The sequence below is a fragment of the Cyanistes caeruleus genome, chromosome 2 (genome assembly GCF_971803275.1).
Source record: "Cyanistes caeruleus chromosome 2, bCyaCae1.hap1.1, whole genome shotgun sequence".
Lineage (NCBI taxonomy): Eukaryota > Metazoa > Chordata > Aves > Passeriformes > Paridae > Cyanistes > Cyanistes caeruleus.
The window spans coordinates 119,869,132-119,882,984 of record NC_141702.1 but is presented as its reverse complement, the minus strand read 5'-3'; the positions used below and the strand labels follow the sequence as shown (position 1 = coordinate 119,882,984).

The 13,853-nt window shown below is 46.2% G+C and overlaps 1 protein-coding gene across 23 annotated transcripts in view; it reads left to right on the top strand.

The window, feature by feature from the left end:
• The window catches only part of SPTBN1 (spectrin beta, non-erythrocytic 1), a 160,584-nt gene that overhangs the window by 127,105 nt on the left and 19,626 nt on the right, over positions 1-13,853 (top strand). For 12 of the 23 annotated variants that reach the window (XM_086875137.1, XM_086875132.1, XM_086875131.1 and 9 more), the window contains 8 exons: positions 33-903; positions 1,044-1,178; positions 1,768-2,524; positions 2,741-2,943; positions 7,686-7,776; positions 11,507-11,653; positions 12,971-13,234; positions 13,532-13,756. In XM_086875137.1, coding sequence (XP_086731263.1) covers positions 33-903; positions 1,044-1,178; positions 1,768-2,524; positions 2,741-2,943; positions 7,686-7,776; positions 11,507-11,653; positions 12,971-13,234; positions 13,532-13,756 — 2,693 coding nt within the window. Of the gene's footprint in view, positions 1-29; positions 904-1,043; positions 1,179-1,767; positions 2,525-2,740; positions 2,944-7,685; positions 7,777-11,506; positions 11,654-12,970; positions 13,235-13,531; positions 13,757-13,853 lie in introns of all 23 variants that reach the window. The other 11 variants (XM_086875124.1, XM_086875123.1, XM_086875120.1 and 8 more) reach the window with 1 other exon arrangement.

Sequence of the window (13,853 nt, the reverse complement as noted above, 5' to 3'; positions counted from 1 at the left end):
CAGGAGGTAACACACGTTCTCTGTCCCAGCAGGTTACAAGCCCTGCGACCCGCAGGTGATCAGGGACCGCGTGGCTCACATGGAGTTCTGCTACCAGGAGCTCTGCCAGCTCGCGGCCGAGCGCCGCGCGCGCCTCGAGGAGTCCCGGCGCCTCTGGAAATTCTTCTGGGAAATGGCCGAAGAGGAAGGCTGGATCAGGGAGAAGGAGCAGATCCTGTCATCTGATGACTACGGGAAGGACCTAACCAGCGTCGTCCGACTCTTGAGTAAACACAAGGCCTTTGAGGACGAGATGAGTGGCCGCAGCGGCCACTTTCAGCAGGCGATAAAAGAAGGTGAAGACATGATCGCGGAAGAGCATTTTGGGTCTGAGAAGATCAGAGAGAGAATCAAAGATATCCGGGAGCAGTGGGCTAACCTGGAGCAGTTATCTGCCATTAGGAAGAAGCGGCTGGAGGAAGCCTCTCTCCTTCACCAGTTCCAGGCTGATGCTGATGATATCGATGCGTGGATGTTGGACATCCTCAAGATTGTCTCCAGCAATGACGTTGGCCACGATGAATATTCCACTCAGTCCTTGGTCAAGAAACACAAAGACGTGGCTGAAGAGATTGCGAGTTACCGGCCGACCATTGACTCTCTCCACGAGCAGGCCAAGGCCCTGCCGCAGGAGCACGCGGAGTCTCCGGATGTGCAGGGCAGGTTGTCCGGAATCGAGGAGAGATACAAAGAGGTTGCTGAGCTGACCCGGCTGCGTAAACAGGCCCTGCAGGATACCCTCGCTCTCTATAAGATGTTCAGTGAGGCAGATGCATGTGAGCTTTGGATAGACGAAAAGGAGAAGTGGCTGAATAATATGCAGATTCCAGAGAAGCTGGAGGACCTGGAAGTGATCCAGCACAGGTGAGAACACCTTTACCAGGAAGTTTGGGGAATACTGGGTGGAAGTGTTTTACCCCAGCTACCTTTCTCAGCTTGCCTGTGGCTCAGATTCTCTAATGCCTGCGGGGGATCTTGTGTTTGTTTGTTTTCCCCCACTCCAGGTTTGAAAGCTTGGAGCCAGAAATGAACAACCAAGCATCCCGTGTGGCCGTGGTGAACCAGATTGCCAGGCAGCTGATGCACAGTGGCCACCCTGGGGAGAAGATCAAAGCACAGCAAGATAAACTCAACACAAGGTAGGTGAGAGCCTCGTGCTCAGGAACATCACACCAGCTGGAGCAAGTACAGTGGGGTCATTTGTTTTTCTTGAGTAGGCTTTTTTAAGATATTCTGATGCTGTTACCTGAAGTATCTTCGAGGTCTTTAAAGCTTCAAAAGAAAGAGCTGTGCTTTTCAAATACTTGATTATCAGATGGAGTTTTGCTCTTGACTTAATCAGGCCCTGAATGTGTCAGTACTTTGATTTGAGAGCTGGAAATTGACTGTAATAATTACTATGATAAAAAATAAATCAATATAGTTTTGTATAAACACCCTCATTTTTTACCTTCAGAATAAACCAGGGGAGTGTGAAAAGTTGATGTAAGTGCCAACCTTTCACTTGAGGAAAAATTATACCCAGTGTGCTGGTACTTGTCACATTCTAATACACACCATATCTGGGTTAATGACTGCTTTGCTAGAAATACTGATGGTGTGGGAAGGACTGAGAAAACCCTGAGTAGCTGGGTTTACCAAGCTGGTGAGAGCAGCTGCTCACTCAGCAGTGCTGCCACATCCTTTTCCCACAAATCTCAATTTCTCTGCTCTTCTCGCACATTTCAGGTGGAGCCAGTTCAGAGAACTGGTAGATAGGAAGAAGGATGCTCTGCTCTCTGCTCTGAGTATCCAGAACTACCATCTTGAATGTAATGAAACCAAATCCTGGATCAGGGAAAAGACCAAAGTGATTGAATCCACACAAGACCTGGGTAACGACCTGGCTGGAGTGATGGCCTTGCAGAGGAAGCTGACGGGCATGGAACGGGACCTGGTGGCCATCGAAGCCAAGCTCAGTGACCTGCAAAAGGAGGCAGAGAAGCTGGAATCAGAGCATCCTGACCAGGCACAAGCCATCCTTTCACGGCTTGCAGAGATCAATGATGTGTGGGAAGAAATGAAGACCACCCTGAAGAACCGGGAGGAGTCTCTGGGAGAGGCCAGCAAGCTGCAGCAGTTCCTGAGAGATCTGGATGACTTCCAGTCCTGGCTCTCCAGAACACAGACTGCAATTGCCTCTGAAGATATGCCCAACACCCTGACAGAGGCTGAGAAGCTGCTCACTCAGCACGAGAATATCAAGAATGAAATCAACAACTATGAGGAAGATTATCAGAAGATGAGGGACATGGGTGAGATGGTGACACAAGGGCAAACTGACGCTCAGTACATGTTCCTACGCCAGCGCCTACAGGCTTTGGACACCGGATGGAATGAGCTTCACAAAATGTGGGAGAACAGGCAAAATCTCCTTTCCCAGTCTCATGCCTACCAGCTGTTTCTCAGAGATACCAAGCAAGCAGAAGCTTTCCTTAATAACCAGGCAAGTGGTCAAGATATACCTGACTTCATTTCTACTGGTTGGCATTGTGTACTGCAAGCAATTAACAAAGTGTATTGGCTTTGGAGAGCCACAAGCAGACAAATTGTCCTTTTCTAACTGTATTTTACTTCAAACTGTTCTTGGGAGATGTTGGTTGTTGGAGCAGCAGCATAGCCTGAGTGTAACAGTTTTTCTCTCTGATTTCTTTAATCCCAGGAGTATGTTCTGGCACACACAGAGATGCCAACTACCTTGGAAGGAGCAGAAGCTGCTATTAAAAAGCAGGAGGATTTCATGACCACCATGGATGCCAATGAAGAAAAGATCAATGCAGTTGTGGAGACAGGCAGGAGGCTCGTTAGTGATGGGAACATTAACTCTGATAAAATCCAGGAGAAAGTGGACTCTATTGATGACAGGTAAGGGCAGAATGATGGTACAATGTAGCTGTTCCTCCTTTAATTCTGTTCTCTGAGAAGTGCCCTTTTACCAGGATTCAAAGGCAAAGTAACAGCTTAGAGAATGTCTGTTCCAGACTGTTTCCTTTGTCTCCTGGAAAATAGGAACTGTCATGTTTCAAGAATGCACCAGGCTAATCTTAATTAACAATACCTCTCCCACTTTCTATAGGCTTGCTAGGTAATGAGCTCCCTACCCAGAATTTGGCTGTTTGAGTGGTGCCGTGTAGTTCTTGGAGTATGAACAGACTTGATGCTCTGGTGGGGGCTGTAGCACTTGGCTGTGTCTGGTTCCACAAGTCTCAGTTTCCTCTGCTGCCCCCGAGCTGGTGTAATTATAACAACATATTCCTGTCCTTCCTCTGGAGAAGGAATGTGGCTCTTCAAGGGTGTAATTGGCATTGCAGCCACCCCACCCGCTCCACTTTGATCACCTCTTCCAGCTTGTCTGGCCCCTCTGAGATCAGATTAGCAAGCACTGGTACAAGTGTGTCTTTCATCCCAGAACAAGTCCTCTGCTTTCTCTCTCTGCCTGTAGCATGGATGCTATAGAACATTAAAAGTTTGTTCTTCTTTGAAACCCAAATGTTCAGTTTTGATGGCTGTTGTTCTTTCTGCTTTTGGTTTGGCTAACAGTGGAGTCTTTCAAGGCACTGTGGGAGTCAGAACACAGCAGTGAGCTGTGAAATGTCACTGATGACCCTCCCATCAGTCTTCCATCCTCTCACAGCTGGTAAGCTCAGGTTCTCCAGCCGCCTTCATCTCCAATGAGAAACTGAACTGAAGTAAATGTTGTACCTTCCCTGTTTGGGCAGAGATGTCCCACTGTGCATGCACCCACTTCAGCCATGCCTCATGGCTTCAGGAAAGGCATCTCTTCCTGTTCCCAGAGCTTGCTGAGGGCCTCTGACAGCTGAACCCCCAGGGTACCCCATGTTGCCATTCTCTCTCTCTCACCAGCTTGGCTCTCGATCCCAGAGAGAATCTGCAAAGGCCAGGAGAAGGAGATTGCATGAAACCAATCAAGGGGACAACTAGGACAGTGATTTTCCTTATTTGCCCTCTCTAAGGGCCCTCTACTCTAAGTTTGCCCATCCACTCAGGAAAGCAGGAGAACTTGATCCCAGCCTTCTGGTCAGGTGTCCTCTTTCTGCAGCTTTTGGAATCCAAGGATATCATAGCAAATGGCCAGCTGCATCTTGCAGCCCTGTCTGAAGTGGCTGGAGTGGGAGCCAGCTTCAGCCTGTGTGCTCTGCAGAGGCTCTGGTGCCTGTCACCCCAGTGCTCCTCTGTGCCCTGTTGTCCCTGCTGTCCTGCCCGGGGGACGTGTGCTGGAGCTGCTACTGGAACTGAGCATTTCCTCAATTCCAAAGCTATTTATGCCGAGCGCTGCAAAAAGCATCCGGTGCGCTGCTATCCAGGAAATCCGTGGGATTGCTCCCCGGGTCTGGGGGGCTGATAAGCCTCCAGAACAAAGCCCTGGGGCTGTGTGCACTGGGAGGAGTAGCAGAGGAAGCCTCTTTGCTTTCACAAGTGGCTTTCCCAGCTGAGCTCCACCTGGATGTCTAACAAAGGACCAAAACAAACAAGCACAAATATGTGCAGTGGCTCCATACTTCCCATAGGGAGCTCTTTGTAGTTTCTGGTATTGTTCAGAGGGGGTTTTGCAGTTGTGCTTTCGAGCTGTTCCTGAGGAGACCCTACTGGCCCTGGTGCAGCAGACAGGCCCTGCCCTGGGATGGTTCCCATCTCAATAAGGATGGCACAATGGGGAGGAAAGTGCAATAGCAGGGAAACACTTGAGCACAACCTCTTAGTGCAGTTCACATGCAAGGATGAATGGGCATAAGGACATGGAGTAAGGGTGAGGGAAGGAGAAGGTGGGTTTGCATCAAGCTATCACCAGCTAGCTTTTCCAGCTGGGAAAGAAGCTGGTGTCCCTGTGCAGCTGTCCCTGCATGGGTGACTTGTGCTGCTCTGAAGCATTTTCTCCTTCATTTTCTTATGGAAGATTGTTGGGAGCTGTCCTTCTCTATGTGCCCGCTCATGGCCTCTGATTCTGCAAGGGAGATTTAGTCTAAAGGCAGTGGCAGATCTGGCACAAGTTGTGATCTGAGCCTGTTTTACATCAACTTTTGTATTTGTGCAACTTTCTGCTCAACAGAGAACAGAAGTAAGTTTTGTTCTTGCCCATTCAGAAGGGAGAGTGCCTCGTTTGCTGGAGCAATGAAAGAAGCTAAAACTGCCTTTCATATATCTCAGGATTCCTAGCAGGCAGCTGCATTCACACCGCGTGTAAGATTTATTATTTCTGCACAGGCTTTGAAACCCACAGGCTTACAGTTAAACCACAAGTGGTTTTGTCAGTTTTCAGCACTGTCAGCATTCTCAGGGGCCTCTGGGAGTCAGCTTGGGGACACTGGGCAAATTCTGGATTTGTGTCAGACACCTCCTTGTGCTGAACAGATCTTACACTTAAGGTGTCATATGTGTGACATAGAATTCAAAGCCATTCTAAATAACTGGATCCTGCAGAGCAAACTATTCTTCCACAAACTGTTCTAGCAAATTAGTAATAAGCAGTCAGTGACAACCTTAAGTGTGAATTCTTTAAAAGAATTTAAGGATATTTGAACAAGGAGTTAATAATATTTAGGTACAGCTTGTATGGAGCAGGAGAACAGACTAAATAACTTCTTTAAGTCCTTTATTCCCATAAAAAAATCAGTGATAAAAACACAGGAATTCCTGTCTGTTCCAGCAGTGCCCATCCTCAAAATGCTTCTGCTTTGTTATGGTTCAGCCCTGTTCTTCAGAGAAAACTCATTGTCCAGTCTCACTCCAGGTCACCTTGAACAAAACAGCCTTGTACAGTTACATAGCTCTAAGCACCAAAGATCATATTTGTTATGCTATGGCATCATCTGTTTGACATCCCTGCATGGTTTCCTTCTAAGTCCTTCTAGTCAGTATTTCCAACACTCCATGGGAGATATTTTTATGAGTTTTTTTAAAATTTGGGTTTTCTCAACGTAAGAACTTCTGTACTTATCTTAAATCTATTCAAGCACCATGAAAGTTCTCTTTTAAACTTCATAACTCGTGTCCTCTCCAGAATACATGAGTCTGTAATGTAATCTAGCCTTAAATCTCTGAAATCAGCCTGATAAAATCACCCAAGCAGTTCTTTGCTTCATTTTAACAACCTGAGTAATGCAGCGTGTTTGCCCAGGCACATAAAAGCCAGCCAAGAAAGAGTGGAATCAAACCAGGGATGTTTGCCTCATTAGAGAGGTTTTTCCTAAGGCACAGTTTGTGTCTTTTCCTTTGTGTTCCCTCTGTCAAATCTTCAGCCTCACCTGGGTTTGGACTCCAGGCTCTTGCTTTGATGGTTCCACATGTTCCTTGCCATGCAATCTCTAAATCTTTTCCTTGACTACACCTCTAGAGATGCTGCTTGCCTGCTTGATTGAAGGCAGCTCTTAAGGCCAAAGAGAAACAAACTGTAGTCCTGTAAAGGGTTTTCTCCTATTCCTATGCCTACAGACCTTTTGTTTTTATAGAAAATGTATCTCCAAGTATTCCTTGTGTTTCTGAACTCACTAAATTGGTGCCAGAGAGCTTGCTGTGGTAACTTACTGCAGATCAGGAAGAGTGGTGTCATAATCCAGTTGTCATCAACATGTAATTTATGGTCTTCTGGAGTATCATGAGTCTCTGGAGATCTCCACTAACATGGATTTATTTAGCTTTTGCCAGCCTGTGCTGAGCTCATCTTATAAACTGCCACCCTTTAAAATAATTTCCAACTCTCAGTCCATGTTTATCTTATTACAAATGGCAGCAATATTTCACTTTAAACCCCTGTACAGTGCAATAGGAATAAGCCTAGCACAATAAGCAGTAAATAAAAATTATCTTTACTCCGTCTCTTCCTTGTAAATTGCCTCATAAATAATGAAAAGGATGGAAGGACAGGGATAACTACTCGAGATTAAGCATTTTTCAAACATGCCAGAGGTACCTTGGGAATCAGCCCATTCCATTAGAAGGACCCACCACAACCTTTGGGACCGCCAGCGTGGCTCATCCTTCAAGGGGCAAACTGTGATGAATTAAATTAGGCCTTCTGAATTAACCTTTCCTTCTCTTCTGGCAGCTCTTAAACACTCTGAGAAATATGTTCCAAGTGCATAAAGCTTCTGTGTGCAGAGCCACCCAGGGCTGCTGCATGTGGTTAAACACAGCCTTGGGAAGGTTCTGTGGCCCGGCTCAGCTTTGTGCAGGACAAGGAGGTGCTGAAGGTGTTTCACAAAGAGAGTTCCAGCAGGTGCACCCTGTGAGGGCCACACAGCATCCTCTCACTGCTGCAATTCACAGTTTCCTTATGTTTTTTGGCAAACAGCCTGAACTCTCCTGTGGGCTTGAAATGAGTGGGCCAAATTCTGTCCGTAACACGTTGTGAAACCCTGCTGATTTCAGAATGTTCTGTCTATTTAATGGGTCACAAAAACAAGGAGATGCTGAACTTCAGCGAGCCCATTAAATAACACACTCCAAAATGTCCTTTGAAAGTCAGCAAAGGACACACACCACAAACTTACCAGCACCTGTAGTCCAAAGAGGCTCCAGAAACCAACAGTGACAATTTTTTATGAAATGCCTGTTTAATTTCCTTTCTCTATTGTTTTTGTTCTGACCAGACATAGGAAGAACCGTGAAGCAGCCAGTGAACTTCTGATGAGACTGAAAGATAACAGGGATCTCCAAAAGTTTCTTCAGGATTGCCAAGAGGTAAATCATGCCTTTTCACTTTTATTGCTGAAAGCTGCATCCTGCAGAAGATCATTCTTACTCCATATTTTATGAGGACTGGAATGCTCAGTCACCCAGTAGTATTTAGTGTGGAGTAAACATAAAAAAAACCCCTAACCATACCACTGCAAAAAAAAAAAGATTGTTTTTTTCTTTTCTCGTGAACCAGATTTTCTTTTGTCATATGAGCTAAAGACATAGGAAACTGTCAAAAGCAGTGAAGATTTTCTACTGTGGTATAAATTATAACCATGTGGAATGTGGTGGGGTGAGCAGTGCACTTACTAAGAGTTTTGTCTACAGCTGTACAGATGCATGTGGCCTGGTGCAGGGGATTTCAAGTGATTTCTAGCAAACATTAGTCAGAAGAATGAGAGGTTAAGAATAAAAAAGGAGCAAGATTAAACTATATCATTTATGTGTGATTTACCTGATAGTTTACATGTGTTTAAAATTGTTAAGTAGTATAACATTTGAAAAAAGAAATTCTTTCCAGATTTTCTAATCACATACGTTAACCGTTTACACTGATGACAACATTTTAAAGTTCAGAATACTCTTGCTCCTAGCACAAGGAATTAATCAAGTAATTTTCAGGTTATTTCATGGAGTACTGGCAGATAATAAAGAGTTTTGCCTGTGAGGTTTTGATCATAAACTGGGCAAGTGGTATTTGCTGCTTGGTTGCCTGGATCCAATCTGTTTCCCAGCATTGCGTAAGCTGCCCGTGAACTTGCCTTCAATTGCTCCCTCCTTGGTGGTTAAAACATGACAGATTAGCAAAAATTCTGCTGTTATTAGCAGCAGCTTCTTCCTTCCTCTGTGACAGCTCTGGTACAAAGATCCCCTGGCTCTCAGCTCTCCTGGCCTCAGTGTGGGTGTGTTCCCCAGGATCTGGTTTTCCCCTGTATCACTGGAAGAAAAATGAAAGCATAAAAGCCCCAATGTTGGCTGCCTGAACACTTTCCTCTCCCCTGTTTCTCCCCAACCACTAAAACATGGATGTCTCAACTGCACACTTCAAAGACAAACTTACAATTGCCCAAATGTCAGGGATTTCTCCAGTCCTCTTTGAGGGAACATTAACTTTGGTGATAGTTGAAGGGCTGTTTCCTCAGAAAACTGAGGCTTTTCATCATTGTGGGTCCTGCTGACACCTCTGTTGGGCTGGAGGGTTTGTGATGGAGCAGCACTGTCCCGTGGGTGGAAAGGAGCCAAGGCAACACCTCCCCCTTGGCTTTTTCCTCAGCGCTGCCTGTGAAGCTGGGAATTGTTAGGGAACAGCTTTGAGCCGGTCCCCACTTCACCCTCAGTGATCCTTTGGCCTTCCTGCCCGCTGCTGCCTTCGGGACAGTTTGCCATCTGTGTGTAACCTGAGGAAGGGCAGAGTGTTTTCTGCAGCCCTTCCCCTCCCAGGGCAGCCACATTGGCACTGTCACCCCGTGCTGAGGTGTTTGAGGGCCTCCTGCCCCTCACTCCTTCCTGCAGAGCCCGGGAGGAGGGTCAGTGGCACTCTGGAGCAGCAGGATAACGCTCCTGACAGCAACCCAGCAGTGATAAACCCCCTCTGGGGTCACAGGTGAGGGAAAACAGCAGATTTTGTTGTTGTGAGGAGTCAGAAACACTGTCACAGCTTAGTCCTGAGGTGCTGCTTTTCCAGCTGTTTCTTGCACTCATCAATATGAATGTGTTAAATAAATTTGCTGAGTGGATGGAAGAGCAACAGCAGAAAATCCTGAGTGGAGGAGATGTGATAAATATTGCCACTTAGTTTTCTTTGACTTCCTGCTCTTTCTCAGCTCACCTTTGAGGAGTTTGCAGCTGACCTTGCCTCTGAGTGCTTGGAAGTCCCAGCACTGTCTGGGCTCGTTTCTCCAGGGATGTGGTGAAAGCTCTTGGCAAGACTCTGCACTCCCGAGTTTCTCTCCCGGAGTGTGCTGGCAGGATTTGCCATGTGAGCCTCCCCGCAGGAAGGGCTGGAGCTTGGCTCCTGGCACAGTCTGGGAAGTGCAGCAGCATCAGGGCCCTTTCCCCTCCCCTTGCTGCTGCCCCAGGCTCACAAGGGTTTGTCTCTGCATTTCTCTTCCTTCCTGCTGGGTTGGCACTTCAGAGTGGCAGCCAAGAGCAGGAACGGGGCTTGTGTACAGGGTGGGAGGAAGCCTCATCCTCTCCTGGCCTTAACAACTTCTGGAGAAATAAATACTGCAAGTGTCATTTTGAGGTAATTTAGAGAACTGTATTATTTTCTGAAAATCTACTTTCACACTCAAGGTACTGACTTTTAGTGCCTGTAGTGGTTGCAAACCCCAGATTTTAGCAGTGAGCCCTTGAATACTTTCTCTGCATTTCTGTTCTCTGAGGGGTTTATCCTGACAGGCCTTGGCTGCGAACCACATGCTGTCCCTGTCTTGCCTTCCCCCAGCTGGTAACAGGAATGATCCAGCCTCTCCTTGGGAAGCACTTTTAAATCCCCAGAAGCCTTAATGCTGTGGCTGAGTAAAAGCAAACAGTGAAAGCCAAGCAGTGCAATTTGCAGAGCAGAGCAGCTGTCTCCTCCCCAGAAAGGCAAGAGTAAAACCACTAATTCTGGGTTGTATCCTAATCTCCATGTAGCCTTTGACTGTTCAGCAGCACAGTAGCCTGCTCTAATGTAAACTTCTGCCTACAGAGTTCTTCACTAACATGAGCATTTTTCTGTTTAGACTTGATGGGAAGATCCAGTGAGGAGTTTCTCTGATTGCTCTGATGAGTTTTCTCTTTTTGGGGAGGAGTGCATTTAAGGGACAATTGGAATATTAAGGGGCACTTGAAAAGAGGCTCATGAGTGATCAGCAGAGTTTGTTGCCCTGTGTCCTGAGCACACAGCAGAGGCCTCTGTTCCTCTCCTTTTTGGGCTGCTTGCTCACCCAAGTGCTGTTCTAGAAACCAAGCTGAGATTTGTTTTGACATTTTCCGCTCTAAATATGCAGAAAATGGACCTTTTCAAATTCTATAAACATTGCTGTGAATGTGGTTTTTATCCACACCTCAGGGATAGATGAAGCAGTCAGACTCACCCTGGGAGGAAATGTGATGCTGGCTGCTAGGATCATTTTCACATTCCATTTGCACTTGGCAAATCAACTGTCTCTTAAAGTATTGGTTTTCCCTAGTGGTGATATGGAAATTGTCCCCAGTGCCTTTGTATTTGCTGAAAATCAGACAGAAAACAGTCTTGGATTTTATATAATGGGAAAAGGAAAGCCTCCAGTACCAAAACACTCCTGGAGATTGGATAAATAAGCAAATTACTTATGTAAACCTATACAGAGAAGGGACTGAGGGAAAAAGGTACAAATGTGCTGTGAATTAATGGTACAAAAGCATCTCTAACCACCTCCACAACACTATCTGACCAATAAGCAGGACACATGTCCCTGTTTCTCTTGCAGTTGAACTGGGTGGGACCTGTGTGTTTGATTTTGCTTATCACAGAGGTGATTCCTTTCTGCTTAAATCAAAGGTTATTTTTGTACTGGAGATGGATGTTAGAACTGAACTGTTCAAGAGGCAGAGCCTTGAGTGAGCCCTGAGTAAATCCCTGAGTAAGAGCAGTCCCTGAATCTCACACAACTCTTCTGTAGTGGCATCTCTTTATCCTTGATCTGGAGGCATTCTGCATTATTTCACACCAGGAATATTTCACACCCCCATGTATTTTCCTTTCCAGCTCTCCCTCTGGATCAATGAGAAGATGCTCACAGCCCAAGATATGTCCTATGATGAGGCGAGGAACCTGCACAGCAAGTGGCTGAAGCATCAGGCATTCATGGCAGAGCTTGCATCCAACAAAGAGTGGCTGGAGAAGATTGAAAAGGTAAGAGCATCTGAAAAATGCCCTTATCTTTGTCCAGGGTGTCTGTGCACAGAGATGGGATCTGTTCTTCTGCAGAACTGGTCCTTAAATCACCCCACAGCTGAGGCTAAAGGAGATTTCTAGTGCATTGTGTCTCCATCCAACCCATTTTATTCCTCACTGATGTTAAAAGTCTTTTATCCAAGACATTCACTCAGACATTGGCTAAGGTGCCAGTTTGGTTTTGTCTAGTCTTTCCTATCTGCCAGAAGGAAGGCATAACCTAAATTCTGTGTGCGAAGGGTAAGTGGGGAAAATGTTGGGATTTGAGCTGATAAAGTAGAAGCACTTCCTGGGAAATAACAGAATTTAGGGAATAGCTGAGTTTAGCTTTCTGTGCTGCCAAGCTGCCTTTCCCCATGCAAAATTAGGGCATGAGGTAAAGAACATCCAGTTTTATGATTAATTAAGATTCACAGCTCTGTATCAAGTTATTTGAAGCCTTAATACGCTGTGATGAGCTGTACTTACCCCCCCATTTCTCCTGTGCATCTCTGGAGCACTGAGGAGTCTCCTCTTTAGCTCTGACAGTGGGTTTCTGTTCAGTGTAAGTTAGTTTAATTGCTCATTTCCTCTCCCACTTTGGCACTCCATATCCCATTAGAGGCTTTTCTGTGATCTACAAATAGCAATACCCTTTAATGGTGTAATTAGAAGGCTGCTCTTAGTACTGGAAGTTCCTTTTTAGTGATGCTAATACATCCTTCTCCTTTGCTTCTGAAAAATCAGATTGCAGCAAAGGACCAGGGTTGTGTACAGAGTTGTGACAGTCCCTGATTAACATTCATATGGAATGTGCTGTGTTGGGAGCAGCATTCCCATCTGCACCCAACTGAAGAGATAGATAGGGATAATTAGAATAAAGACAGCATTTCCCAAACTCTCCCAGCATTATGCTGTGTGTTGATGGTTCTCTGGTGATGTGGCCCCAGGAGCTGGGGCCTCAGGAAACACAGTGTGAGCAGCTCCAGCTCCAGCTCCCTGCTCCATCCTGCCTGAGCCATGGCCTCAGGAGCTCCCTTCAGGGAAAATGTGCAATGAAGAAGAGAAAGGAGGCATTGCTTGACCTTCCCATTGCTAAAAAGCCCTCTTCCAGGCAGCAGAGGGACCTGGGAGCTGATGTTCTGGAAGGAGTCACTGGATAATTGGAGATAGAAAATGAGTGGTTGATGCTGCCAGCAGATGAGGAATCCTGAGTGCTTATTAATCAGGATAATTGCCCTAACGGGCTGTGAGTGCTCCTGAGGAGGTTCCATTTGGTTGTTCTTTGCTTTGCAGGAGGGAATGCAGCTCATTGCAGAGAAACCAGAGACTGAGGCCGTGGTGAAGGAGAAGCTGACAGGTCTCCACCAGATGTGGGATGAGCTTGAATCCACCACCCAGACCAAGGCTCAGCGTCTCTTCGATGCAAACAAGGCAGAGCTTTTTACCCAGAGCTGTGCAGACCTGGATAAGTGGCTGAATGGTTTGGAGAGCCAAATCCAGTCGGATGACTACGGAAAAGATCTCACCAGTGTCAACATCCTGTTGAAGAAGCAGCAGGTAAATAGAGCATGGGGTGCAGCAGACAGGCAGCAGATACCTGCACTCAAAGGAACAGGCAGGGCAGGCTTTCAGTTTAGAAAAGAAAGAACTGCTTTTCTTTCTTCCTATTCTTTCACATATCTTTAAGAAGAACAAGAAATTCATCCAGCAACAAATGAGACAATAATTATTAACATGGTAAATCCTCACTGACCAGCATCTGTTCTCCCTTCTGAGGAAGCTGTTGATGTGCTCTGATTGTATGAACAGCTTTCATCCTGGTTTTCAGGACCTTTTTGCCATGTTTCTGTTTAGATGCTGGAGAATCAAATGGATGTCCGTAAGAAGGAGATAGAGGAGCTGCAAAGCCAGGCAAGGGCTTTGAGCCAAGAGGGCAAGAGCACAGATGAAGTGGATGGCAAACGCCTTACTGTGGAAAAGAAATTCTTGGAGCTGCTGGAGCCTTTGAATGAGAGAAAGGCCAATCTGCTGGCCTCCAAAGAGATCCACCAGTTCAATCGGGATGTGGAAGATGAAATCGTGAGTATCAAGGAATTCCTGCTCCCCAGCCAATAGGAAAATGTTGGAATACTGCTGCTTTCTGCAGCTTGTGTGCATCAGCCTCTCTCTGCTGCCC